We start from the raw sequence: 26,263 nt of genomic DNA on the forward strand, positions 1-26,263 counted from the left end.
ATTGAAGCTCAAATTCAAGAACAGTTAGCAAGATCTTAAGTAAGTTTTACTGAATGCAAAACACCTTTTTAAATTTTATGTGCGTGTCATGGGATGCCATGAAATCCCAAATATGGCTTTCTTAGAACCTGAAAGAGGGCTTCCCCAGAGGTGTTTGTCTCTAAAGGAAAAGTTTTTAGCCCCTGCTGGGTGCTTACCAAGTCCCATCAGTCTTGTTGTTTCAGTGGGATCCCCATCCTGTCCCCGTCCGCAGTGCAGTGTTTCTCATGGTGCGTGTCATTGTCACGTGAAATGCACGCAGGTTTGGGGCCCCACTCCGGGGCCGGCGACATCACCTACCTTTCATTTTCCACTTTCTTCCTCTTGTTCCACCATACAGTGTGCACACACCGAACAAGAGGATGAGTCTTTCCTGTTGAGAAGGAGCTAGGTTACAGAAGGCACAGCTCCTCACCTCCTGTCTTCATCAAGAGGCAACCTCGATTATTTAGCATTGGATGACACAGCTATGTATTTAAACCAATAGCAGATCTTTTTAAAGGGGAACCGGGTTTTTAAAAAAAGTAAAGGTGGGATGGGTTCAACTTTTCTTAAAAACAGAACCAGTTGGAACAACTGGAGTCACAGATGAGGCAAGCCAGAGATGAACAAGAAAACTTCCTGATTTGATTTCTCATAGGAATGTTGTATCGCCCTCTGTGTTAAAATGGGACTTTTCTCTTAGTAGCAGTGAGATGCGCATATAAGAAATGAAGCCTCTGCTGGGGAAACTACGTGTGGTGATTAAGAAGCTGGACTTTGGAGCCACGTGCCCTGTATACAAGTCTCTGTTTTCCCAAAATACTCCCGTGGCCAGAGCGTCTTATTCTACCTTGTTAAGTCATGCAGTATCAAATTCAGATAACGTGTATCAAGTGCTCAACACAATGCCTGGTACATAGTAAATGCTCATCAAATGTTAGCGTTAAAAAAGAAAAGCTCCTATTTAAGTAAGTAAGGGATATTTTTTGGTAGGAGCCCTATTCTTGAGAATTCCATGGACACTCAGTATTGACTGGTGGGGGACGATATAGCTAACATTTCCTTTAGAATGGAACTCTTTGAGATTTATAAATTACCTTTAGGATTTAAATATATCTTTTTTTCTCTACTAGAGAATGTTAGTCTCAGAAAGGGTCCATGGACCAAACACAGGAAGAAGATACTGCCCTGGGGATGAGTGTGTGTGTGTGTGTGTGTGTGTGTGTGTGTGTGTGTGTGTGTGTGTGTGTGTGTGTGTGTGTGTGTGTGTGTTCTCTGGGTGTAATTATATGCTTTAGGTTGACCGTATGAGACTGCTGGTATTTGACTGTTTTTGACCCATAAAAAAAATTTCATATGGTTGAACCTAATAGTTGGTGATATGGTTAAGAAACATAATTTGAAATAGCATCATAATGAGAGAGATTATAATGAAGAATGATTATATTTTATTTTCATATGTTATTTATCAAAGCCTCAAAAGTCAAAATTTGTCTGGCAGCCTTGGACCACTAATAATCATACTGATATAACTTCTGTGTGCAGTATTATGAAGCAGTCTTGAATTTTCACTGGGGACTTATTAGTAGTTTTATCTCATTGAATGTATCAGCTTTCTAGCTCCATACTCTTTTTTTTTTTTTTGAGATACGCGGGCCTCTCACTGCTGTGGCCTCTCCCGTTGCGGAGCACAGGCTCCGGACGCGCAGGCTCAGCGGCCATGGCTCGTGGGCGCAGCCACTCCGCGGCATGTGGGATCTTCCCGGACCAGGGCACGAACCCGTGTCCCCTGCATCGGCAGGCGGACTCTCAAGCACTGCGCCACCAGGGAAGCCCTCCATACTCTTTTGATCCAAATGACTACTGTTAGGAGAATTCGTTCAGTATTTTTTTCCACGTTGAATTCATATGGTTAATTACTCTGGGGAAGAAAAAAAGTCTCAGTGAGTTTCCTTGGGCAATAAGAGTAGCAGTGTTCTTACAGAAAGCAGAGTTTGGCCGTCGTGTTGAGGGTTAAAACAGAGCTGACACACAAGGCAAAATGAAACCAGAGCTGCAATTACAAAGTGGGACAGATGTAGGAGGCCAGGTTTCCTGTGGCCCATTTTCCAGTTTCCTGCCTACAACCTGCAGAAGAGGAAGCCAAATGTTACCAAGTATGAGAGCTGAAAGGGGACGTGCTTCAAGCCAGAATTAAGATCCTCACAAACAACACAGACAACAAAAACAATTGCAAAGAAAGTGAAGGTTCGGGTTTAGTCCAAAAATGTCTGGGAAGGAGCAGCCCATCTGTTTAAAGAAAAACCATTGTCAGCAGAGCTTGTACTTCTCTGTGAGACTCCATGGGGGCACCTGGGGTCTGTCTCAGGTTGTAGGAACCTCTGATTTTTTACAGTCCTAATCATCTTTCAAGACATCTGCTTTTTTAATACCTGGTAAGATTTTCCTTGCAGTGCCCAGGGCTTCTGAGTCTGTTTCCCGGGCATGTTGACATACAGGGGAGGTGGATGTGAGTAACTGACTGGCTGTAATGAACTACAGCCCCACTTTGGGAAAGCTGGGTGACCAGTTGGCCGCTTTGATCTAGCAGGCTTGTGTTCCTTTAACTGCTTAATAAAATTATGTCTGATGCTTTCAAGGAAGAGATTAAATGGAGATGTGTACATATGTGGAGGACTACAGGTCGTACACTATTTGTGTGGCTACCTGATTGTAAGCCATGTGGAGAGATGATGGAGAAGTGGACAAGTCCATCTTTCTCCCAAGGAAAAAAAGAGAAGAATAAAATTCTACTGTGTCTGGGCTCTTTAGCATGTGATAGAAGTCTCTGAAGTCAGATGTTACAAGAAATCGAGATCCCAAGAACTTGAGATTCACGGCACACTTTTTTATTGAATGCCTGTGGTTTGCCAGGTGCTGTGTTGGAATTGCTGGGTGACGCTGATGGAATGATGGCTAACAAGAAATAGCTCCATCTGTGGGAACCTTGTTGAAAGCTTCATAGAAGGCACAGATGCGGGCAGCATCTAAGCCTTGTTGAAGGCTCACAATGTACAGGGCACTGTGCCCAGCTGCTCCCATACACTATCTCTTTCAAATCGACGTGTTTCTTTCAGGTGCAGAGAAATAGGTGGGTGCTTCTGGGACAACCATTTATTATTTTTTTTAACCCCGTGGACCGATCACCACCTCTTCTTCTGGCCCAGGAAGCGCAAACTCAGTACCAGGAACATTAGGAAGTTTTGGGATATTGCCAAGTTAGGGACCCAAGGGGTATCCATGTGAGGCAGCCTAGAGTGAGAAGAGGCCCTTTCCCATCTGCATGTGGGCCTAGCCTGAAAATGTGGGATAAGATAGGGCTGGATGTGCAATCATGGGGTGGGGGGAAATGGCCTGCATATACAGATGTGGGAGGAAGTAGAATGGCTGGAATGCACTTTCCCAGCTGGCGTTAATGTGGCCATCCAGTTACTTTTCCAAAGGAAATTCACCCATGTAAAAGTCTCCAGCAAACCAGTTGAACTGCTTCTCATTTACCCACAGACAACAGAGTTTCAGAAGGAAGGAGGGGTGGATCACACAGTAAAGGGCAGATGTTGTTATTACAGTGGCTATCAGTGATTTCCCCGGAAAAATCTTTCTCTGTCCTCAGATAGAGGAGTTATTTGAATAACCGGATTTGAAAAACATTGTGAACTCTAAAGGGTAAAAAAGTAGGCTGAGCGATGGCTGCTTTCCCTCTTTTCCTGTTCACTCTGCTCTTCAAAGCATGGACAATCTGTAGATATTCACAGAATGAATGAGAATATAAACATTTTTTAATAGATAAGAGAGCTTTGAGGGACATGAACTTGGCCTCACCGATTAGCATTTTTTTTTACATGCAGTGTTTGACAATAATTAAGATGTCTTCTGAAAATGTTAATAATCTTAGTTTCACCTTCTCAAAAATAACAAAAAAGACTTCGGTTTGTGCTGCTTAGTTACCAAATATTAATCCTTACTGACTTGGTGCCCTAAAATTATTCTGTGCTGAGTTATCGCAGACCACCAATAGTACAAATTGTTGTTTTCCAATTCCTTGCCTTAAGTACAGGTGTTTGTTTTTAAAAAAATCTTTATTTATTTATTTGGCTGCTTCAGGTCTTAGTTGCGGCACGCGGCATCTTCGTTGAGGCATGGGGCATCTAGTTCCCTGACCAGGGATCGAACCTGGGCCCCCTGCATCGGGAGTGCGATGGTTCCTGACGTTTCTCTTGGACGCTGATAACATAACAATACAGAAACTCTCAATAGATGTTGCTCTGGACAGAGGAATTGGACTTCAGAGAATTTTCAGTACTAAGTGTTCAAATCCATATTCACTTCTGTAACCGTGCAGTTTTTAACAAGTAAAAAGACATGAACTTGGAGCACCTACTTTGTTTATTTCTTACACAGGAGTTTTTCTCCTTTCCTTGGGCTCTCTCGTTTCTGACTAATTGGTGTTTTTAAGTTGGCTAGTTTCTCTAGTTCCCACAATATGTAGGATTTATAAAGATAATCTGACCCCCCTCAGGCCCCACCTCAGTGTAACTTAAAAAATGAAACCAGAAACATGCAAAGAGAAGTGTTAGGTTGCCACGGATATAAAGAAGAGCAAATAAGTGGGCTTTTCAGCTTCTAAGAATGGAAGCAAAAACCTCACGCTTTGCGTACATGCTCTGTGCAGTCCCGTCTCACGTTATGATGTCTGGCGCCACCTTGTGGCAGATAGAATGCCTGCCTCCAAGGAGAGGAAAGCAACTTCTATGAGGGAGGAGGCGGCCCGAGAAGGGGCCGGGGCAGGTCTAGGTGTCGGGGGGTGGGGCTGAAGCTTAAACAATTTGGGGAAATCCTCTTTGTACAGGCCCCCACCAAGTTATAAATACAAAATCCCTGGGGCCCCTAGACTTGTGCAAGGTGGTGGTCCCTGGGGCATTAGGATCTACCATCAGCTCCACTGGGAGCCCTCCTGGCTGCAGGGTGACAAGGTGGTGATGCTGGCGGTCATGGGGCAGGGCTAACTCTCCTGGCAGCCTGGCCGTTGCTGGAGGCTTGGTGGATTTTGAAGGAGCACAGTAACCTCTGGACTTAGTCGTCGTTGTTGTTTTAATTGAGGTAGAGTTGATTTACAATATTAGTTTCCAGTGTACAACAGAGTGATTCCAAATTTTATAGATTAAACCCCATTTATAGTTATTATAAAACATTGGCTATTATATTATAAACCCCATTTATAGTTATTATAAAACATTGGCTATATTCCCTGTGCTGTTCCTTGTAGCTTATTTATTCTGTCGATGGTTGTTCAGCAGTTAGTTGTGATTTTGGTGTTTTCGTGAGGGGGGTGTGCTCACATCCTTCTACTTTGCCATCTTGTCTCTGCCCCACGCTTATTTATTATGCACAGTAGTTTGTACCCGTATCTTGTCCTTCCCCGCTTCCCCCTCCCTCCTGGTAGCTACTAGTTTGTTCTCTGTGCATCTAGGGTGGCCTTTATTTTTCGGGCACAAGCTGGAGGTTGTCTCTGGGTAGATCGCAGAGCCGTTTCATCCAGGCCCCTACACTGAGCCTTGCTTTCGCCTTTGCCATTGCTGCCCCCCACCCCTGCCCTGCCCACTGCGGGGAACATCTGCCTCTGTCCTCTCACCCTTTTCTTTTTTAAGGTGGGAGAATATTCTTCTCTTGCCTTCTGGCCTGCAGAACCTCAAATGCTGTCCTACCCAAGACTCACTCCTGAGGACACAACTCAGTGAATTGTAAATCTGTACCAGAACCTGGTTTTTAGGACCCAACAGAAGCTAAATGTTAGCAAGGAAAGGGGAGAAATTCTGGGCTTGCTCTCTGGACAGCAGCATTCCGTAACTCTAGCTTTCAGCTTTTGAAGGAGAGGGTTTGATCAAATACTCTCACCCTTTTCAAATTTTCCTCACCTTTTGTTTAAGGCTGTGCTCAAGCTGACTCTTCTAGAAAGCCTTCTCTAGCTAGTCTGACCCTAATCCTGATCCTGATGTGACCTCTATACCCTTGGTAGGAGGCGGTATAACAGAGTGGCTAAGGGCATGGGCTGTGGCCTATACTAACCTCAGTTTTATTCATTCATTTATTCGACAGATGTTTCTTGAGCACCTACTATGACCCGGCAGTGATCTAAGAGTTAGGGCTGCGTCAGCAAGCAAAACAAAGTTTGGGACTCGTGGAGTCAACATTCAAGAGCAGTGCTTTTCAAACCATCTGTGGAGAAGGACCGGTGTTTTAAATTTCCAGTACATTGTGGACTGATAATTTTGGATACCATAAAAATAAATTACTAGGAAAATAAAATTAAAAACAAAGATACCAAAATACAAGCCCCTAGTTTTTATTATAGATTAGGCAGACGTAAGATTATATTTCAATAAATAAGAATAAACATAATTGGGGAAATAATTACAAAAAGCTACATATTCGGGGCTTCCCTGGTGGTGCAGCCTGCCGACTGGGGGGACACGGGTTCGTGCCCCGGTCCGGGAAGATCCCACATGCCGCAGAGCGGCTGGGCCCGTGAGCCATGGCCGCTGAGCCTGCGCGTCCGGAGCCTGTGCTCTGCAACGGGAGAGGCCACAACAGTGAGGCCCGCGTACCGCAAAAAATATAAATAAATAAATAAAAGCTACATATTCAATGAAAATGCATATAAAGGCAGTTATATAGAAGATCACTATTCATACTGATAACTTGTCGTTCTGTAATTTTAGCCAAAGGAAAAAGTCATAAGTGAAATAGAGATTCCCTGTATTAAATGCCTATAAGCACACTTTAAACGAACACCATATTTATGAATACTTCGCTTTTCATGTAGGAAAGTGTTTAGGTTGCCTAATTAATCTAGGTTGGATAAACAGTGCTATTTTCAGGAGACAAGGTATATAAACTGTTTCTGTGTGTTGTTTTAATTACACTTGAGAGAAGCCCGTCTCACAGAGGTATGTTGACCAGACAGAAAGAAGAGATTTTTAAACCCATTTCGGCAAACTCAGGATATTCGCTTTTTAACTTTCATCTAAAATGCAGCAAGTTTGCTGAATTTTAAACTCCATCTTCATTCCTTCATTAGTTGCCAGTTCCGACAGTTTATCCTGTAACGTAATACAGTTACAGTTAAATCATCTTTTAATGAAACCCATGAATTCTAGATTTGTATACACTTTGGGGTTACAGTTGAAAAACTAACCTTGAACGTCACACATTTTAGCATTGTCCTTCTTCATGTTTCTGACTATTCCATAGTTTGTGCTGACCAGACAAGCCTACTGATCACATATTTGGATGTGGTGACAATGACAAGTGGCAGTGAAGTCTCTAAATATTTACTCTCAGTTCCTATACTTAACTTATCATGGACTGGTGACCAACAGTTTGCACTGATGTTGGCCACACAGAGAGTAGACTGTGCTCCTCCACAGTTGGGCCTCAATTTCCTCATCTGCAAGGAGGGAACAGTAATTTTATTTAACTCAGAGGGCTGTTGTGGGAATTCAGTGAGATAATGCAAAGTGCTTGGTATGTGGTAAAGGCTTAATAGATAATACCCAACATGTACAGAGAAAACCAAGAGAAGGCTCTTATAATCGGAACAGACAGATTAATGAATGAATGATAACATTGGAGGACAGACTATGGTAAAGTGCTGTAAGGACCCCTGAGATGAGTGTGTTCACATGAATGTGTGAGTGTAAATTATGTCCATTTGGGAGGACCTTTTGATCTTGTCTGTCCTGCACTTTGTACTTATTGTTTGAGGCACCTGACTTAGCACGAGGATGGTGACTGCATTTTACTGTTCCCACCCTGTTTCACGAGCGTTGGCCCTGTTTCTGCTCCTGAGGAGTGGAGGGTTCAGCTTCCCACCACCACCCTCAGTGGAAGTCTGCCTGGCTTTAGCTAGTTAGCGTGCCCAGAGCATTGGTGGCTGGTACCCTTGACCCGAGGGAGATGCCAAGGCTGTGATAGGGCCACGTGGCCTGATGGCTCTCATATGGGCCAAGAGGTGCACCAGCGATGATGAGAGTAATCAGTATATACAGTCTATAGCATCCTTTTCTTTGAACCTCCATCCAGAAATTAAAGGATGAATCAATGATACTATTTGCATTCTTTAAAAACAAGGAGTTGAAAACACAGACGAGGGTGGAAAGTAACCGCTCAGAGTCTGCCTAAGTGTCCCTCCAGCTCTGTGCCAGTGGACAAGCTGTACACTTGGACCACCTCCACCACGACCAGCCCAGGGAATGGACCCAGGTGGGCTCCGTCTTCATAAGCAGTGTTGTCATGGCTATCCCTTGGGTTGTCGTTTTAGAACACTTCTCTTTCTTCTTTCTGACCCAACAGTTCTCATCTACTTGACTCCCTTCCCCGCTCCAGGGGCACAAGATAGATGGGGACAGAACTAGCTCCAAGGGAAGTGTGAGCACTCAAGGGCCATCTTTGCTGGGGTCACAGCAACTTGGAGGCCTCAGGCTAAGCATTTTAAACCAGTGTTTCTTGAGCTGAAGGCAGCAAATATGTAATCAGGGATCTGAGTTTTCTGCCAGAATTTTTTTTTAAATCTGTTCTTCCATTTTTTAAAAAATTGAAGTATAGTTGATTAACAGTGTTGTGTTAGTTTCAGGTGTACAGCAAAGTGATTCAGTTATATATATATTTATTCTTTTTCAGATTCTTTCCCATTGTAGGTTATTACAAGATATATTTTTTAACATCTTTATTGGAGTATAATTGCTTTACAGTGGTGTGTTTCTGCTGTACAACAAAGTGAATCAGCTATACATATACATACATCCCGATATCCCCTCCCTCTTGCGTCTCCCTCCCACCCTCCCTATCCCACCCCTCTAGGTGGTCACAAAGCACTGAGCTGATCTCCCTGTGCTATGTGGCTGCTTCCCACTAGCTATCTATTGTACATTTGGTAGTGTATATATGTCCATGCCACTGTCTCACTTCATCCCAGCTTACCCTTTCCCCTCCCCGTGTCCTCAAGTCCATTCTCTACGTCTGCGTCTTCATTCCTCTCCTGCCCCTAGGTTCTTCAGAACCTTTTTTTTAGATTCCATACATATGTGTTAGCATACGGTATTTGTTTTTCTCTTTCTGACTTACTTCACTCTGTATGACAGACTCTGGGTCCATCCACCTCACTACAAATAACTCAGTTTCATTTCTTTTTATGGCTGAGGAACATTCCATTGTATATATGTGCCACATCTTCTTTATCCATTCATCTGTCGATGGACACTTAGGTTGCTTCCATGTCCTGGCTATTGTAAATAGAGCTGCAGTGAACATTGTGGTACATGACTTTTTGAATTATGGTTTTCTCGGGGTATGTGCCCAGTAGTGGGATTGCTGGGTCGTATGGTAGTTCTATTTGTAGTTTTTTAAGGAATCTCCATACTGTTCTCCATAGTGGCTGTATCAATTTACATATTACAAGATATTGAATATAGTTCCCTGTGTTATACAGTAGGTCTTTGTTATTTATCTATTTTATATATAGTAGTGTATATCTGGTAATGTGCTTTCATTTTTTGATGATAGTCTTTAAAAAAAACCTCACATAAATGTATTCCAGGTCACCTTATAAAGGATAGTCACCAAATAGCTGAACATTCTCCCTTGGATTTCAGTGCCTGTATTGGAGTCGCTGCCTAATGAACAAGGAACCAAGGTGGATACAGTAGCTAGACGATGCCTTTGAGCTAGGTGAAGGCCACGTGTCCTCACAACGTGTTCTATGCAGAGGTTTCCCTGTTGCTTAAAAAATAATAGTAAATATTTGAATAACACTTATTATGTACCAGGTGTAGTTCAAGTGCATTCTTAGTAACTCATGTAATCCTTGTAACCACTCTGTAAAGGAGATACTTTTATTATCATCATCCCCATTTTCCTTATGGGGATATTGAGGCACAGAAGGGTTAAGTAACTTAGCCGAAGTCCCACAGGCAGACAGGACTGGTACTTGCTTTTGAACCCAGAGAGTCTGGCTCTGAATCTGCTTTACCCATTATGTAACCTTCCAAGGAGACAGAAGTGGTTCACCCTCTCGCCTGCTGCAAGCTGTAGAAAATAATTGTGCTTCCATGAAAAACTGCATTATCTAGTCTCTAGAGAAAAACCCCTTTGGATGATGTGATTCTGGTTTTATGGAAGCTATTTTATAATCCTGTTAATTATAGATAACTGATAGCAAAATAATTATTGTCTATAGATATGCAAATTCTATTCTATCTTATAGTGTTCAGTTGATTCCTCTCTCACCCCTATTTGTGCATTCATTTCAATATTCCTAATTTATAAATGCCTTTATTATTCAGATTCTTTTTTGAACTCGTTAGAACATCTGCCAAGTTCCTGCTTGACTAATGAGTGAAGTAAAATCTTTAACATGTCTTCATTTTATATCTGTAGGAGAGCCATGATTTCACCCATTTTGAAAATTATTTTTTAACAGTTATTTCTCAACTCTTAGTTTCTCAGTGAGGCCTTTCATGACCTTCTGCTCATACACCCCAGGCTCCCCACCCCCTTATCCTGCTCTGGTTGCATTTCCCCATAACACTATTCTTCCAACATACTATGTATTTTAACAGTCATATGTTTGTTGTTTATAGCCTGTCTTCTCCCTTTGGAATGTAAGCTCCATGAGGACAGAGGTCTTCATCTCCTTTGTTCTCTGATGTGTCCCAAATACCCAGAGGGTGTCTTGGCATGAAATGGACACTCACAAAAAAATTGAAAAAAGTGAAGAGAGAATTGGGTCTCTCTCCTCTTTGTAGGGTATAATCATATAAACACATCTTACTCAAAATAACTTACATTGCCATAACCTTCTTGTTGGTTGCCTTTCAACAAAACATCATGTGTCATATACAAAATTGATTGTTAATTTGAATAGGGTGGGAGCAGTCTTATTTTATTTGTGAATTTTATCTGGCTGTATAAGAACTATAAACCTTGAGGTGTTTATATCCATTTTTCTTCTTTATATTGAAGGGAGACTATAATAAAAAAAATTAGTGAAAATGATTTGTCAACATGGGAACATAATACACATACCTCTTGCTCCTTTAAAAGGAGGTGTGTGTGGCTTCCCTGGTGGCGCAGTGGTTGAGAGTCCGCCTGCCGATGCAGGGGACGCGGGTTCGTGCCCCGGTCCGGGAGGATCCCACATGCCGCAGAGCGGCTGGGCCCGTGAGCCATGGCCGCTGAGCCTGCGCGTCCGGAGCCTGCGCTCCGCAACGGGAGAGGCCACAACAGTGAGAGGCCCGCATACCGCAAAAAAAAAAAAAAAAAAAAAAAAAAAAAGAGGTGTGTGTATTATTCAGATTTGACAAACTGTTTAAAATGACCTAACTGTGCTCCACAGCGGCAAATCTAGGCTATAAATTACAAAAGAAAAGGAACAGTTGGGGCAAATAGCAGGTAGCTTTGTTCTCTGGAGAGGCCTGGATGAGGTCTTGCCAGCTGCTGTGACTGCGGTCTTGGGTTAGTTCCAACAGAAGTGGTGAGAGAGAGACCATCCACAGCAGGCGGCGGGATAGAGGGTGCAGGCAGCGGGGCGCAGAAAGTATCTAATGCGGAAGGACACCCCTTCCTGTGAGAGCAGTGATGCTTTAGAAGTGGATCCTCCTCAATGTAAACGTGCAGAGTTTGATTTTGCATTAAGAATGGCATTACAAGCACTATAGAATTTAAAGACTCAATCAATCAAAAAAATGAAAAAGGAAAAAAATAGAATCATGTGCTTTCTATGAAATGAAAAATAATTTAAAAATCATCAGTTGATGGTTCTGCAGCTATCGTATCATTTCATGAGATTTTAAGATTTCAAAGGATCATGTGTTCATATTGAAAATTAAATTTTATCAACTCTAAAAAAAAAAAAAGGAATGGCCTTACAATACCTGATAAAATTTCATCCATTCAAAGTAAGGTCTGGGGAAAAAAAAAAGCAGCATTTTCTAGGTAGCCAAAAATTTGATTTGGGAAAATTTTTTTGATGAATAGCATTTCTTTTATGTATTCTGTGTATATTAAGTGGAGATTTGTGGGAAATCGGCTCAGTGAGGCTAGGCTGATGAAATATTTTAACTTAAAGCAGACCCCGGTTTGTATAATAACATATCAAACATAAATCTCAAGTATCAACACTTTCTTGAACTTTTTATTTAATAAGAGCCACAGGATGTTGTCTGAATTACACACATTCCTTATAATGGCAGCCCGATAACTTGGACTTGATTGTACCCACATGTTAAGATATAGGACTTTACTAAGGATTCTAGGCATCAAGGAATTTAATTAATTTTTAATTAAATTAAAAATTAATTAAAGAAATTAAATTAATTAATTAAAGAAAAATTAATTTTCTTTTTAATTAAATTAATTTTCTTAATTTTTCTTTCTGGTGAGAGAAATCTTCATTTGGATGAATTTGCTAATATGTGTTGGTGGTTACGGGGGAGACTGTATTCCCCAGTCACGCTGTTAGACTCTTTTTCTTTGCCAGCGTCCGGGAGGGGGCAAAGTTTGTAGCTGGCAGAGATGTGTCACAGAACGTGAAGCGTGATTGTATGTGACGACAACTGTGTAAATGATGAAACTTAATCATAGTTAAAATAAGTTAAGGTGGGAACTAAAATCAAAGAAACAGTGATGGCAGGAACTGCAGCAGTGACGTCAGCTGGTGACCCATTCCCCCCTCTGCCCTCCTGTTTCCCTCCCTCCCCGTGTCCCCACTCCCCCACGTACACTTGCCCGTTTCCATCACACCACTGGCTCCGGCCAGAGAGGATGGGGGCATCCTGAGCCACCCTGGGGGCCCACTGTCTCCCAGAATGACTTCTGCCGAGTGTAGAAGGGGGTGACAGATGTTTGTAGATGCAGTACGCTCACAGGGAAATATTTTTGAGACTCATCTCTGAGTAATGTGTGGCCGGATTTCTAACAGTAAAGATTGGTGTGACTGCACACCCATTGAAACTGGTGGGCCCACCAGGGTGGAGGAGTGGCCGAAGAGCTGGAAAAGGAGAACGAGGCCCTCAGCACCGGCTTGATGTGCTTTAGGCAGAGGTGGCTTCATGCCTCAGTCAGCCCTGTTACTCACATCCACCCTCTGACAGATCCTCCCATCCGCAGCCGTAGCCTGGCTCTGACACCTTGGTGTGGGAGAGTAAGGGGGCAGAGGGCTTGTTCCTCAGCCCACCCAGCCTCACCAAAGCTCTGAGTTTGTCGGGGCAGCTCTGTGATTGCTAGTTCTCAGCTCGTGCCTCCCCTCAGCCCAGTTCATTTATTCCAGAAATCTGGGAGGGCCCTAATGAGGGGGTCCACATCCCCACCATTTGCTCCTCTGCCTTTTCACTTTCTACTCTTTTATGTCTCCCTTTTCTTTCCCTCTTTCCTCCTTCTGCCTTTGCCGTAGGCTGTGGCCGTAGCACCCATGGTCATTTTTGTGGCCCACTCATAACCCTCTGAGTAAAGATGTGATCGGGCAGTCCCCCTACATGGCATGCTTTCTTGTGTCTAGACACACCTCATGTTTGTGAATGTAAGTTTACAGTGTAAAGATATGGCACTCCAGCAAAGAGAGGAGTATTTTAGACCAAGATGTCGGGCACTGTAATTGTCAACTCTTGCTACAATGGTGCCGCATAACAAACAGCCCCGGGAGTCACTGGCAAACAGCAGTATTTATTTTCCTCATTGGTTAACCTCAGGGATGCTGCTTCAGACTGTGTGTTGTGGGACTTGGCTCCAGGCTTTGGGTTGAGATCAGGTTGGCTCCACGCGCCTTTCATTTTTGGGCAGCAGCTTCACGGCAGTAACAGGAGCACAAGAGGAAAAGTGAAAACATGGGAAGCCTCTTAGACCTCAGCTGAGAATTGGCACATTGTCATTTCTACTCATCATTCTATTGGCTAAATCAAATCACGTGGCCAAGCCCAAATTTCAGTGGGATGGGAAGAAAGTGCTCCACCCGCTCTGGGGCACTGCTTCATGGTCACTTGAAAGGGAGAAGGGGTGAAGAATGGAGAACATTTATCCAGTCTACCATACAGGTCCTCATCATTTATGCCCAAGGCACATGGCTCTGATACACGGGCTTGGAACGCCAAGGAAAGGGATTCCAGGAAGCACAAGAAGCTCTGAGGAGTCCTGGTTGGTAGAAGCACTAAGTGTAAAACAGATGCAGGTGTTTACGTCGTCCTCCTGTCCCATCTGGAGCAGGATGGCTCGCGTCAATTAAAGGTGGGGGAGGTGCAGGTGGCCGACCACTATCCTACCTGGCATCTGAGCCACAGACCCAGAAAGCCTTTCTGTCCAGACCTCTAAACCCACTGGCAGCCTTCTGCCCTTTAACATTTTAAAGATCTTTGAAAGCTTACTGTCTGAAGTGTTTGGCCGAGAACACGCCGAAGAGTTTGAGACAACTGTTAACAATTCTTAGTGCCAATATGAGAAGAAAGTTGCGGCTTGTCCTCAAATAATAGGAAGCTCATATGAGGAGCTGGAGCTGGCAGGCTGCTGCGGATGCAGCGCCACCGCCGTTGTGCTTATGAGACTCATGAGATGCAAAGGCGGTTTTGATCTAACAGTGAAATGACTTACTGTCTTACAGACTGAGTGGCCATTGTGGTGAAGATTGATTTCTGTAGAGAATATCTCCTTTAAAGAGCCATAAATAAAGTACCCTGTGGATGTCTGAAGAACATTCCTAATCTGCTTCCCTTTAACTGAGAAACCCACATGGCTCGGGGAAACAATAAAATGTATTCTTTTGGCGAAACATGTGAAAGGAAATAAGGAAATGAAGACTTATTGGAGGGCTAGGTATTTTCACATCCATCCCCATGTGGAAAGGAAGAAAAATGGTTTGTCAGTCTGAAAGCTGCCCCTTTAAGAGAAATGCAGGAGAGGTGTGGAGTTGACAAAAATATTGGTACAAATAAGACTCCCTAAGGCTGTTATTCTGGCTTCCGGGTCTCCCAGAGGCGTGCATCTTTTTCACTGCTCCCTTGTTCCCGACCCCCTGGCTACCTTGTGGGGCTTCAGAGTTTCCTCCTTGCTAATAGGGGATGATCCAAGTTCTCTCTGGCTTTGTCCCCACCTCACAACTGGCCTTTGAAGCTTCCATCTGTGCCAGAAGGCAATTTTCCACCCTCTGGTCATCCCTGGCTCCCTCAGCCCAGCACTAGGATCTTACCCCCATTTTTCCCAGATCAAAACCCAGGGCACTTCACGTGTCCAGTCATGACAGTCGATCTGCGGTGAAGCTTTTGAGGCCAGCCCAACTGCCTCTTCTTTCCTTATGTACGAATGTTGATAAGACAAACGGTTGTTATTACTGTTGTTGTTGTTGTTATTTTTAGAATCAGTACCCATTGCCGTGAAAGTCCTCAGATGTCTGAAGTTGGTAACTGCCTGGGAGAGTGGGGAAAAATTTCCTCAAGAAGGTCCCGTATAAACTGGGTCATGATGGATGAGTAGGAGTTCACCAGGCTCCAAAGCTAGGGAACAGCATTTTAGGCAGAAGGAACAGCACCTACAAAGTCCACACCAGAGTCAAGGGAAAAAGATAAGATTTTATAGGCTTTCCTCTCACAGTGGAGAAAAAAATGCTTTTCCCATGTCTGTGCTTGTGACAGATGGGGCTTTTATCTGCCACATGACAAGTGCCTGGGAAAGAGAACGACTCTTCAAGTGGCAGTGACCCATTCCTCAGGTCTATAAACATGTATCAGGCAGGCGCACGCTGCACTCGGGCATTGGGCTGGGTTCTCAGAGTGCTGGGAATACAAAGAGTAATCCAACAAAGTCCCTTCCTCACGAAGCTCCCCGTGCGGTCACACTGATGGAAGTACCCCAGGCCCCACGTAAATGCACTTATCACGGGGTCCAGCGTTTCACACAAATAATGGCCTAGAGGCTGAGCAGCAAAGGAGTTGATAGGATGGGCGGGAACATGTTAATCATCGCGGGCGTTAACAAGGATTCACGTGGGGGATAGTTTGTGTGAGGACTGATTCTAGGAATGGGCAGTTCATTAATCATTTTTTCACGTTATTCTCAACGCGACCCCGATACCTGCCGGGATGTGTGTGGCGAATACGAAGGTCACAGGGCTTCCCTGTGTTTCTGAATTGTGGCTCTTTACAGAAATGCAGCCAGAAGGCACCTGATTCAGAGTGGCCTGTTGGGATGGAAATGAAAGCAGCTTTCGATTAGGTTCACGGGGGGCAGGGGAAGGTGCTGAGGTGCCCACCCTGAGCCCCCGATCCCCCCAGACCTGGCACCTGCACTGACGCGGCCCCTCCCTCCTCAGGTATGGAGAGTGCAATCACGCTGTGGCAGTTCCTGTTGCAGTTGCTGCTGGACCAGAAACATGAGCACCTGATCTGCTGGACCTCCAACGATGGTGAATTCAAGCTCCTCAAAGCAGAAGAAGTGGCCAAGCTGTGGGGACTCCGGAAAAACAAAACAAACATGAACTACGACAAGCTGAGCAGAGCCCTGCGATACTATTATGACAAGGTAAGCCCTTGCCCTTACGGGAGGCTGTCACGGGGCGGGAGCCACCTTCACAACCCATCCATGGAAGTGGAAAGTAGGGTACCGCAACGCTATTGGCAAATAGAGGCAATTTATGTGGGTTGTGTTGCTGTTGTTTTATAAGAAGGACTATGCCATAGGGATTTTTTTTTTTTTTTCTGGAAGCCCTTAAGGGGTTATCGTGGGTCAAATTTTGTTCCCTCTGCACTTTCTTCTGTGTTGCTGCAGGATTTTGCTAATAACAACAGAAATTAGATGCGGGAAGGTTCTGGGGCCTCCCTCGTGGGTAGTTGCTTGAGTGACAGAATGTATGTGACAATCTAGAAGGTCTGTCCGGTTTGTGATTCACTCAAACAGGCTTTGCAGGAGTCGGGGGGATGGCACCTGGGACAGTTTATTGAACATTTGGGCACCCGCTATCCTCACGTATAAAATGGGGCTCGTAATAGCGTGGGTTCAGGATTGCCGAGAAGAACTAAACAAGCCAACACACGTTAAGCGCTTAGAACAATGCCTGGTACCTGGGGATCGCGACTTCGTGGGAAACTTCCTTAATTAAAAGAAAAACCATTCTCGTTTTTAAGTCACAGAGATAAGTCAGAGTGCTTTGTTAATGATAACACAGCATCGTTTCCAAAGCCAGGACTGTTGGGGAGAGTAGTAGTGCGTTTCTGGAAAAGCAGTTGATGTGCCTGGGAGGGCAACATTATTGCTCTTTAGGGGTAATCATTTCAGGCCTGTCATTGTTGACCATTTCTGTGTTGATCTGTTGTTGCTGAATGTTTAGCCTCATAGACGTAAAGATTTGGAGTCCTAATAAGTATAAGCATCTGTTCTGGTTTTACTCTTCTTGTTGCAAGGTGAATTAAAAACGGATTTAAATATTAGTTCCTGATCTGTGTTTGGTGCCTCCCTCCTGCCAACCTCTTTGGAATTCAAGACAGAGGATTGCACATTGCAGGAAGTGGGAGCATCATTAATTATAAAGTGTTCCTTTGTACGATCGTAACTGCGCATGATTGAAATGTTAAAGGTGCTTCTCTTTAATGTAGCAATTAATTAATGCTGGCTTAATGCAGCGTCTTACCAAGATGTGAAAGCACTTCTCACAAATTGCACTGTCTGAAAGCCTCGCAGATGGTTTATTGCTTTGCATTTTTTTCCCCCAGGTTCTAAGTTTACACAATGGGAATTGGGGCCCTCTGAAGGAAAACAGTCATCTTGCTGGCTGGCAAGGTGCCTAAGAGCATGGCTTTGAGACTGACCGAAAAAAAAAAGGAATTTTATTGTTTTCAATCAGGGTGTCACAGAAAAGGAATTTGGTGTCTGTGACTCGGTTTCACCTTTTCACGTGGCCCAGGCATTGGGGCTGAGGATTGTGTATCTTCAGCACAAAGAGGGATCATGGGCTGAAGATGACTCCCCAAAAGACAGGCAAAGCTGTGCTGTTCAGACTACATCTGATCTCCCTTGGGCAGGTGTTGAAAATCTCGAGGGAAAGCAGTTTCAGAGCCTTCAATCACCCACCATGATTTGGTACTTTCTGTGTCTAAGGGACTGTGTGCCGAGCACTCCCTACCCCTGGCCTCCTTTAAACTATCACAGCCCCCTGAGACAGTCCTGCTGGCATCTCCTCCTTTTACAGATAAGAACGTAGGGGCGTTTGCTGGAAACCTTGCCCAAGCTCCTGCAGCCAGGAAGTGGTAGAGCCAGGATGCCCACATTCCTGGCCAGAGGCCTGCGCACTGCCTTCTGTGCTGTTCATTTCCTTTGCCTCTGAATACCTGAGTTCCAGGTAGGCAGGCAGGCAGCACAAAGGGTATCACAACCTTAGAAACTTGTATTTACTGTGAAGCCCCAGGTCCAAGTGGCCAGTGTGGCCTGCTCACCCCAGGTGTCCCTTTCCTCTTCTGCTGGGGCTGAGCTAAGGTCCAGCCACGTGACCTTCGTGCAGCCAGCTGGCCCTGACAGGGCAGGAGTGGCTCTTGTCCAGGGTGTCGTGCAGGCTTGGCCACCAGGAGAAGACGCCCTTCGTCCTTCCTTAGAAACGTGTACACCGTACGCATGCACGTACACACGGCCGTTTGAACCTTTCTCATGAAACCTTGTCAAGTGATGAGTAAGAGTGGTCATTAGACACCGAATATAGTTGTACGTGAAAAGAAGAGGAGGGAGGAGGATGAAGGAGAAGAGAGGAGTCAGGCGAGAGCGAGGGGAGAGGACGGACAGAAAGTGGGGAGAAAGGGAGGAGGAGAAATGGTGAAGGAAGGTTAAAAAATTGTATGTTACATTTTGTGATGGACACTTACTTTTTTCAGTTTTGCCAGCGTTGCTCAGGGACTGTATGTGTAAGTTGAATAGTGTGAAATTGCCAATATCTGATCATTTTTGTTTGTTTGTTTGTTTTTAATTTATTTATATATTTATTTATGGCTGTGTTGGGTCTTCGTTTCTGTGCGAGGGCTTTCTCCAGTTGCGGCAAGCGGGGGCCACTCTTCATCGTGGTGCGTGGGCCTGTCTTGTTGCGGAGCACAGGCTCCAGACGCGCAGGCTCAGTAGTTGTGGCTCACGGGCCTAGTTGCTCCACGGCCTGTGGGATCTTCCCAGACCAGGGCTCGAGCCTGTGTCCCCTGCATTGGCAGGCAGATTCTCAACCCCTGCGCCACCAGGGAAGTCCTATCTGATCGTTTTTGACTCACAAAAACGCCAGTCTTAAATGGTTTGGTCTCTCACTGGAGAGACAGATTCGAGGAAGGTCTTTGTGAATGTGGAGCCCCTGGCCACATGGGCACCCCTTGCTGTGCCCCATCCTGCACTGCACGTGCTTCTCACGGTCACCCAGCCCTCCTGTGACCCTGTCTGCCTTTCGGTGTCATCTTCAGTCCCCTTCTCTCCCGTCCCCCACCCCTCTTTCCCCCTTCTGCCCCTCCCCCTCCCTTTGACACTTAGCCAGAGTGCTCTGCGCGTGCGTGGCATAAATTCAGCGACTCCCTACCTTGACAGCTGCGTCTTTGTCCCTGTTGTGTTTCCTCTTTTCGGCTTGCTATCATCTCTTCACTGTTGGCTGAAATTGCACATCCCTTGGTCTGTCCTAATAGGGACATTTCCTGCCAGAGTAGGTAGGCATGAGGATATCATTATTTTTGTATGTTATATGTCATATTTTTAGCTCATTCCAGAATATTTAGAAATGGGCAGAGAAAAAAAAAAGTGGAAAATGTGTGCAAAACTTTGCAGAAGGCGTCAGAGAACAATGTGTGGGCTAATGGTATCAGGTTGGGGCTGAGGTGCTTTAATCATTGTTCCTTAAAACATCCCTCCCTCTCCTCCGAGGGGCAGGTTATCACAGTGATAACTATGATAATAGCAGGAACTCTGGGCTGCATAGTCGGGATTTGAATCCAGCTCCATGACTGTGAGTGCTTTGCCTCATCTCTCCTGGTCTCAGCTTCCTTTTCTATAAAACGGGTATAAGAGTAGAGTCTAGTCAGAAGGTTACGGTGCGGATTAGCTGAGTTAACACGTGGTCAGGGCTGAGAACAGTGCCCAAACACGTTACGTGCTGCAAGTGTTAGCCAGAGTAATAACAGAGGATAGTTTCCTTATCGCTAATTTGAAAAATTCAGGCAGGTACCAAGAAGAAAGTTAGGACCTTTGTGCCAGCATCCTACACGCAGGGAGGGGCGTCAGATCCTGGGTGTTATGGCTCTTCTCACTTGTGGGCACTCAGGAGTGCTTTGTGGTGCTTTTTAATGATATCTATTTTGGCTCTTTTGAAAATTCAACTTTCAAAGATGCTTTCATGTTTAAATGACACTTCCTGCCCCTCTGAATCAAACACCTCCCTTTGCGGTCAGTGCTGTCCAGGGTAAAGTCCTGCTGTGCCTCCTTCCCTGAGTCTCAGATCCCCGATGGGGGAGTGGGCACCGAATAGCACCTTCCTCCGTGGGATTGTGTGAGGAGTACGTGTGACCATGTGCGTGAGGCGCTCAGCACCTGGTAAGGACACGTAGCAAATGCCGGTCAATTCTGATATCCGCGTTTGCAAGACTTAACTGCCTGGCGGTACCGTCGTGTCTATGGCCGTCATCCTTACAAAGCCGTCTTCACCGTGGGCTCCTGGCTTAGCCACTTTCGTCACTCTGGTACTGTGCATAGCGTCTGGCACATATTAGGTGCTCAGTAAATACTGGAAGCAAATGAATGAGCAAACGGATAACATAATGAAGTGGCCGCCACCCAAATTCAAATCTCTTCTATCATGAAAGCCAAGGCTAAATAGGTGTTAAACAACAAAAACTTACTACCTCTGGGTTATTGTACTGTATTAATTATCTAGGGCTGCTGGAACAGATTACCACCAAGTGGGAGGCTTAAAACAACAGAAGTTTATTCTCTCACAGTTCTGGAGGCTAGAAGTTGAAATCAAGGTGTCCGCAGGGCCGCATTCCTTCTGAGACTCTGGGTAGAATCCTTCCTTGCCTCTTCCCAGCTTTGGTGGTCGTCGTCAATCCTTGGTGTTCGTTGGCTTGTAGCTCCGATCTCTGCCTCTGCCATCCCGTGGTGGTCCCTGTGTGTCTTTGTGTCCAAATTTCCCTCTTAAAAGGACGCTAGGTCTATTGAATTGCAGTTCACGCTCATGACCTCATCTTAACTCACATCTGCGAGGTCACATTCACAGGTACTGGGACTAGGGTTTCACCCTACCTTTTTGGGGGAACACACTTCAACCCATAAAAATGTATATATATTTCTGACACTCCTGGACTTACATTTAGATTTTCAAAATTACACACCAAGGGAGAGCTTTGGATTCAACGAATCCTAAAGGAACACTGCTCCCCGTGACATGGACAGCAGCTAGATTCAACCGCAGGTGTGAAATTAGACTCTATGACAGGCACGTCACAGTGTACCCACTGTGGGCCACAGGCGCTGTGCTGGGTCCCCTGGGGTGGAAGCAAAAGTCAAGCAGATGAGTCCTGCCTTAGAGGGTTTCAGAGTCTAGAAATTCAGCGGTTCCCTGCTCAGCAAATTAATTTAAATACATGACACAGACCGGGAGAAAAGCCGACCGACCCCCATGGCTCCAACCCTGGATGAGCAATGGCTAAGGTCTGGTGGTGGTCCCTGAGGCTCCTTACCCCACCTGCGTTTCTGTGGATTGCCAATTTCCCATGAGAGAGGGAAGGCTGGGGAGGTCGGGTTTTGCAGCCAGGCACTGCCAACGACCTGCTGCCCCTCTCAGAGCTTTGAAGAGGCGACTGGGCAGAACCAACTTGAACTCCAAGAAAGGAGTGATGCCCAGACCAGGACGCAGCATATTTTATTCTTCAGACATGGACTGGAGGCCCCTGTTCAGCTTGGAAACATGCAGGTAATGGGAGGACGCCTGTGTCTGAGCCCATGAAGGGCAGACAGCAGAGCTGACAGAGACCTAAAGGGAACATTTAGTTCGTGCCTGGGTATTTCACCGTCACCCTCTGCCAGCTTGTTTCCCTCAGTCTTGCTGTAAGCCTTCAGAGATGCGTTGGTTCACAGTAGTTCTGGCGGCTCACGTGGGGTAGAGCTTTCTTCTCTTCTTAGTTTTAAACTGAGTCTTCCAGAAGGTACTTTTACAGCCTGATGTAATAATAAGGATCTCTTGCAGAGATTTTATTTATTAAAAACCTTAACAACTCTTAATAACCTCAGGCAGACTTGGGTTTTAAATCTCTTGTCCTGGGGTGGGGAAGAAAGGGCTCTGTACCCAGCGCACAGCCATCACTGGCCCTGACGCCTGCCCACACCCATTGGCCCAAGTGTGACGAGCATGGGGGACGGCTGGGATTCACAGCACTTATTCTCTTCTTGAACAGCTTCCGGGTGGTTTTAATTATGCAGGCATACCTTGTTTTATTGCGCTTTGCAGATACTGCATTTTTTACAAATTGAAAGTTTGTGGCAACTGTGTGTGGAGCAAGTTGTAATTCTCACAGTATTTCAAAGTTTTTCATTAGTATTTTGTTTGTTACTGTGATCTGTGATCAGTGATCTTCGATGTTACTATTTCAAAAAGGTTGACTTGCTGAAGGCTCACATGGTGGTTAGCATTTTTTATCAATAAAGTATTTTTTAATTAACGTATGTACTCTTTTTTTAGATCTAATGCTCTTGCACACTTAGTAGACTACAGTACAGTGTAAACATAACGTTTATATGTACTGTGGAACTAAAAACTGTGTCTCACTTTACTGCAGTAGTTGCTTTATTGGATAGTCGCTTTGTTGCAGTGATCTGGAACCGAGCCTGCAGTATCTCTGAGATACTCCTGTACATCCGGCTCCAGATGACATGGCCCCTTTCTCTCACCTCTGCCTATTCTTCTGTGGTTCAGTCATTCCTTTGAAAACATACCACCTCCCCGTGAGTGGCTTAGCAGCTGGCTGGGGAGACAAACGTGCAAACCAATTATAATAGCGACATCTTGTAAAGCGCTGGCTTGGCCATGATTCCAGCATCTATCTTCCAGGAGAGATGGGGAGAGAAGTAAAGGCAGAGACAAAGTTACCAGAGGTCAAGATATCTGACCGGGGTCTTGAGGAATAAGAATGCATTTACCAGGCTGCCAAAAGTTGGGAACGGATTTACTGAGAAAGGGAACAGCATGTGCAAAGGCCAGGAGGTGTGAAAGAGTTTGAGTGTTTATTTAGGGAATGAGGGAGGGACGAGGTTGGAAGAGTGAGCGGGGAATGAGGGTGGAGAGTATCGTGCTAAAGAGTTGGAACCTGATGTCAAGGGCAATGGAGAAGCCGCTACAGGTGGCGAGAGAGTGCCGTGGTCAGGTTTGCATTTTAGAAATACAGATCTTTGTCTCCTCTTACTCTTCGTGACATTGATGGTGCCACAGTCCGACCCCACAGCCCTGATCTTTTTGGCTGGTTAGCACAAATCGATGGCTCTCTGTGGGCTGAGCTGGTGCTGTCACACCTTCAGCATCGGGCCTGCACGCCCCGCTCTAGAACTGCCCGAGGGGGAGGGGGAGAGAAGGGAAATGGTGGCGTCTGCCTCTTGCGAACACCGGCCAACTGACTTCTGCTCAAGGGAGCCCAAGCCATGACTCTCTGTGTTGCTGCCGAAGGAGACCTGGAAGCTTACACAATCCTTCATCCTTTTCTGTCCAACAGAGCTTTTGTCCTTGTTGTTGTTGGCGGTGAACATTCATCCCAGGGGGGAGGCTGAAAGCTTTGCCAGCTCCCTTCTCATCAGGAGATTGAAATGGTGATACGATGAAAAATCCTCCTGTCACCACAGCAACCTCCCGGCTTATCCTCACGATGTGCCGAGCGGTCTTTACTTAATTGGAAGGGTTTTAGGGGAGAACAGGCAAGACAGAGTCATTGGCAACATACTCCTGGAAGCGGAACGCATCACCTTCTTAACTTAATTGGATAATCCATTTTAAATTGGGTGTGCAATCACGACAGGAAAACGTTCGTGTTAATGGTACATGTCTGAGCTCAACTGGCCCTGGCAGAACTCTTTAATTCCCCCAAATAATTTTTGTGAAGATAATACGATGTATCGTCTGTCAGAGTGGAGAAAGAACAAAAGTCCAACGAGCATTTTTATCCTGGAACTTTCTAGAACACCTTGGTTGGCTGCAGAATGCCACAGGAGACCCATCTATCCTGGACTCCATTCGGGGGTCTTTTGTATCTCAAAGGCTTTTGTATCTCTGTGCTCAGCCCCGGGTCTGAGTGTCGAGGGCCTGGCGTGTTTTGTTGGGTGTCTTTTTCTCTTTTGCGTCCCGTCAGCTGCTTGGATGGTTTGGAGTACAACAGATGGCAACTGGGCTTTGCCTCGGGGCCGAGGGGTTAATCAGGGCCTCTCTGCAAGCTTTTGGTCCTGGATGCAGCCGGAGACCTGTGGGGTAGCTGCTGGCCTCGTGGAGGGATTCCAGCCTGGCCACATTGCCCCAGGAGAGAGCAGCTGGCATGAGGCAGCCAGGCTGCAGGGGGGACCCTGCGTGTTGATTGGGGGTGTCGCCTGTCTTGCACAAGCTTCCAAGCCAGCTTCCTTGTGGCACTCAGTGTTCCCCCAAATAGGGCCGTTGCTAAGAAACACCCAGAGTCTTGGGAATAACTTCAGCGCCGTGTTGATGAGGCTGCTGTGCTTGGCAGCCCGGCTGAATCCCCTACGTCAGGCCGTTACCCAAGCCCACACCAGTTTGCCAGCATGAACCTTCCCGCTTCTGGGCTTCTAGCTGCAGGAAAATTTAGTGGCTGTGTAGACAAACTGACAAAATCCCTGACGTTCGCAGCATACTGCCCGCCACCCACCATCCACCCACCAGGCCCAGCTGCTCCTCTGAGTGGCCTCCTCTCCATCTCCTGCCTGGGCTCCAGCAACAGTTTATCTCAGTTCCTACCCCAAATCTGTGACAGAAGGAGGGGAAGCTCACATGTACGGAGCATCTGTCTTGAGCCAGGCCCTGTGGTAGATATTTTTACATTTAGAGACTCGTTCCCTAACACGTGAACTGCCTGTCGTCTCTGTTGGCAGTGGGCCCATTTTAGAGGTGTGGATACTGAGTCTCAGAGAGGTTAACTCACAGGTTCAAGATGAAGCAGCCGGTGAGCAGCAGAGCTTTCTGCCTCGGAGTCTTGACCCCAAGGCCCACGCTCAGGACTGCGAAGCTGGAGGGTCACACAGCTGCAGAGCCAGGAACTCAGGCTTGAATCCCATATTTCTCATATTGCGGATTACTGCCCCAGGGCGGGCAGGCAGAGGGGTACAGCTTCCAGTGTTTGTTGTTGGAGATGATAATGGGAAAAACTACTGGAAGCGTGAGGTGGTAGTTCTGGATGCCCCGGAACACCCTGCACTTCCTTTGCCTCCAGATGACACTTCCTAAAGAGAGCCAGACTGGAGCACGGCACCCCTCCGCCTGTGCACCTGCCCAGCTCCCTGCAGCCTCCAGGAAAGGCTCCAAAGTCCCTTCACCATCTGGCCCCATCCCGACTGCTCCCCCTGCAACTGCCCCACCCACAGGGGAAGTAGGGGAGCAGTTTTACATTTTATTAACATTCCAGAGGCATTTAATAAAAATACCCTTGAGTGTTGAAAGGGAGCCAGGGGGAGACAAGACTCCCCATCCAGTGAGAAGCAGCCGCGGGCCCAGAGCGGGTGGGAAAATGCCCTTAACATCATGCAGTCTGGGCCTCTCGGGTGGGGTGGGCGCCCCCTGGGCAGCAGGGACAGGAGCCCTTCACTCCAGGCCAGGAGAGAATTTGGAAGGGCGGTTGGCCCTGCAGCTTTACAGTGCCAGAGAATAGAGATCTCAACCCAAACCACAAGGAAACCTCCCCCGGGAGTCGGCCAATTCCGAGACAGAGTTGGAGCCCTTTATTGGCAGCACGTTATTCTTAGAAGTTGGAAGTGGGGCTGGGTGTGATCGCGCGTGTGTGTGAATGTGCGCACTCCAAGCTTCAGCTCTAGACCCAGGACGGCCCAGGCTGCGCTGGACCCAGTGCCCTCAGCAATGTGACGGCGTGAAGGCGGGCCGAGCTCTGGAAAGGAAAGGCCAGGCCTCCCTGCCCCGATGGACAGAGACGTTGAGAAAGAGAAAGGAGTTTCCTAGGGCTGC

The 26,263-nt window shown here is 46.0% G+C and overlaps 1 protein-coding gene across 3 annotated transcripts in view; it reads left to right on the forward strand.

The window, feature by feature from the left end:
* Positions 1-26,263, forward strand: part of ELK3 (ETS transcription factor ELK3) — a 69,124-nt gene that overhangs the window by 13,624 nt on the left and 29,237 nt on the right. For all 3 annotated transcript variants that reach the window (XM_067697610.1, XM_067697612.1, XM_067697611.1), the window contains exon 2: positions 16,409-16,617. In XM_067697610.1, coding sequence (XP_067553711.1) covers positions 16,411-16,617 — 207 coding nt within the window. In that variant the 5' untranslated portion in view covers positions 16,409-16,410. The remainder of the gene's footprint in view (positions 1-16,408; positions 16,618-26,263) is intronic.

This window comes from Pseudorca crassidens, chromosome 11 (genome assembly GCF_039906515.1).
Source record: "Pseudorca crassidens isolate mPseCra1 chromosome 11, mPseCra1.hap1, whole genome shotgun sequence".
In the NCBI taxonomy this organism is placed as follows: Eukaryota; Metazoa; Chordata; class Mammalia; order Artiodactyla; family Delphinidae; genus Pseudorca; species Pseudorca crassidens.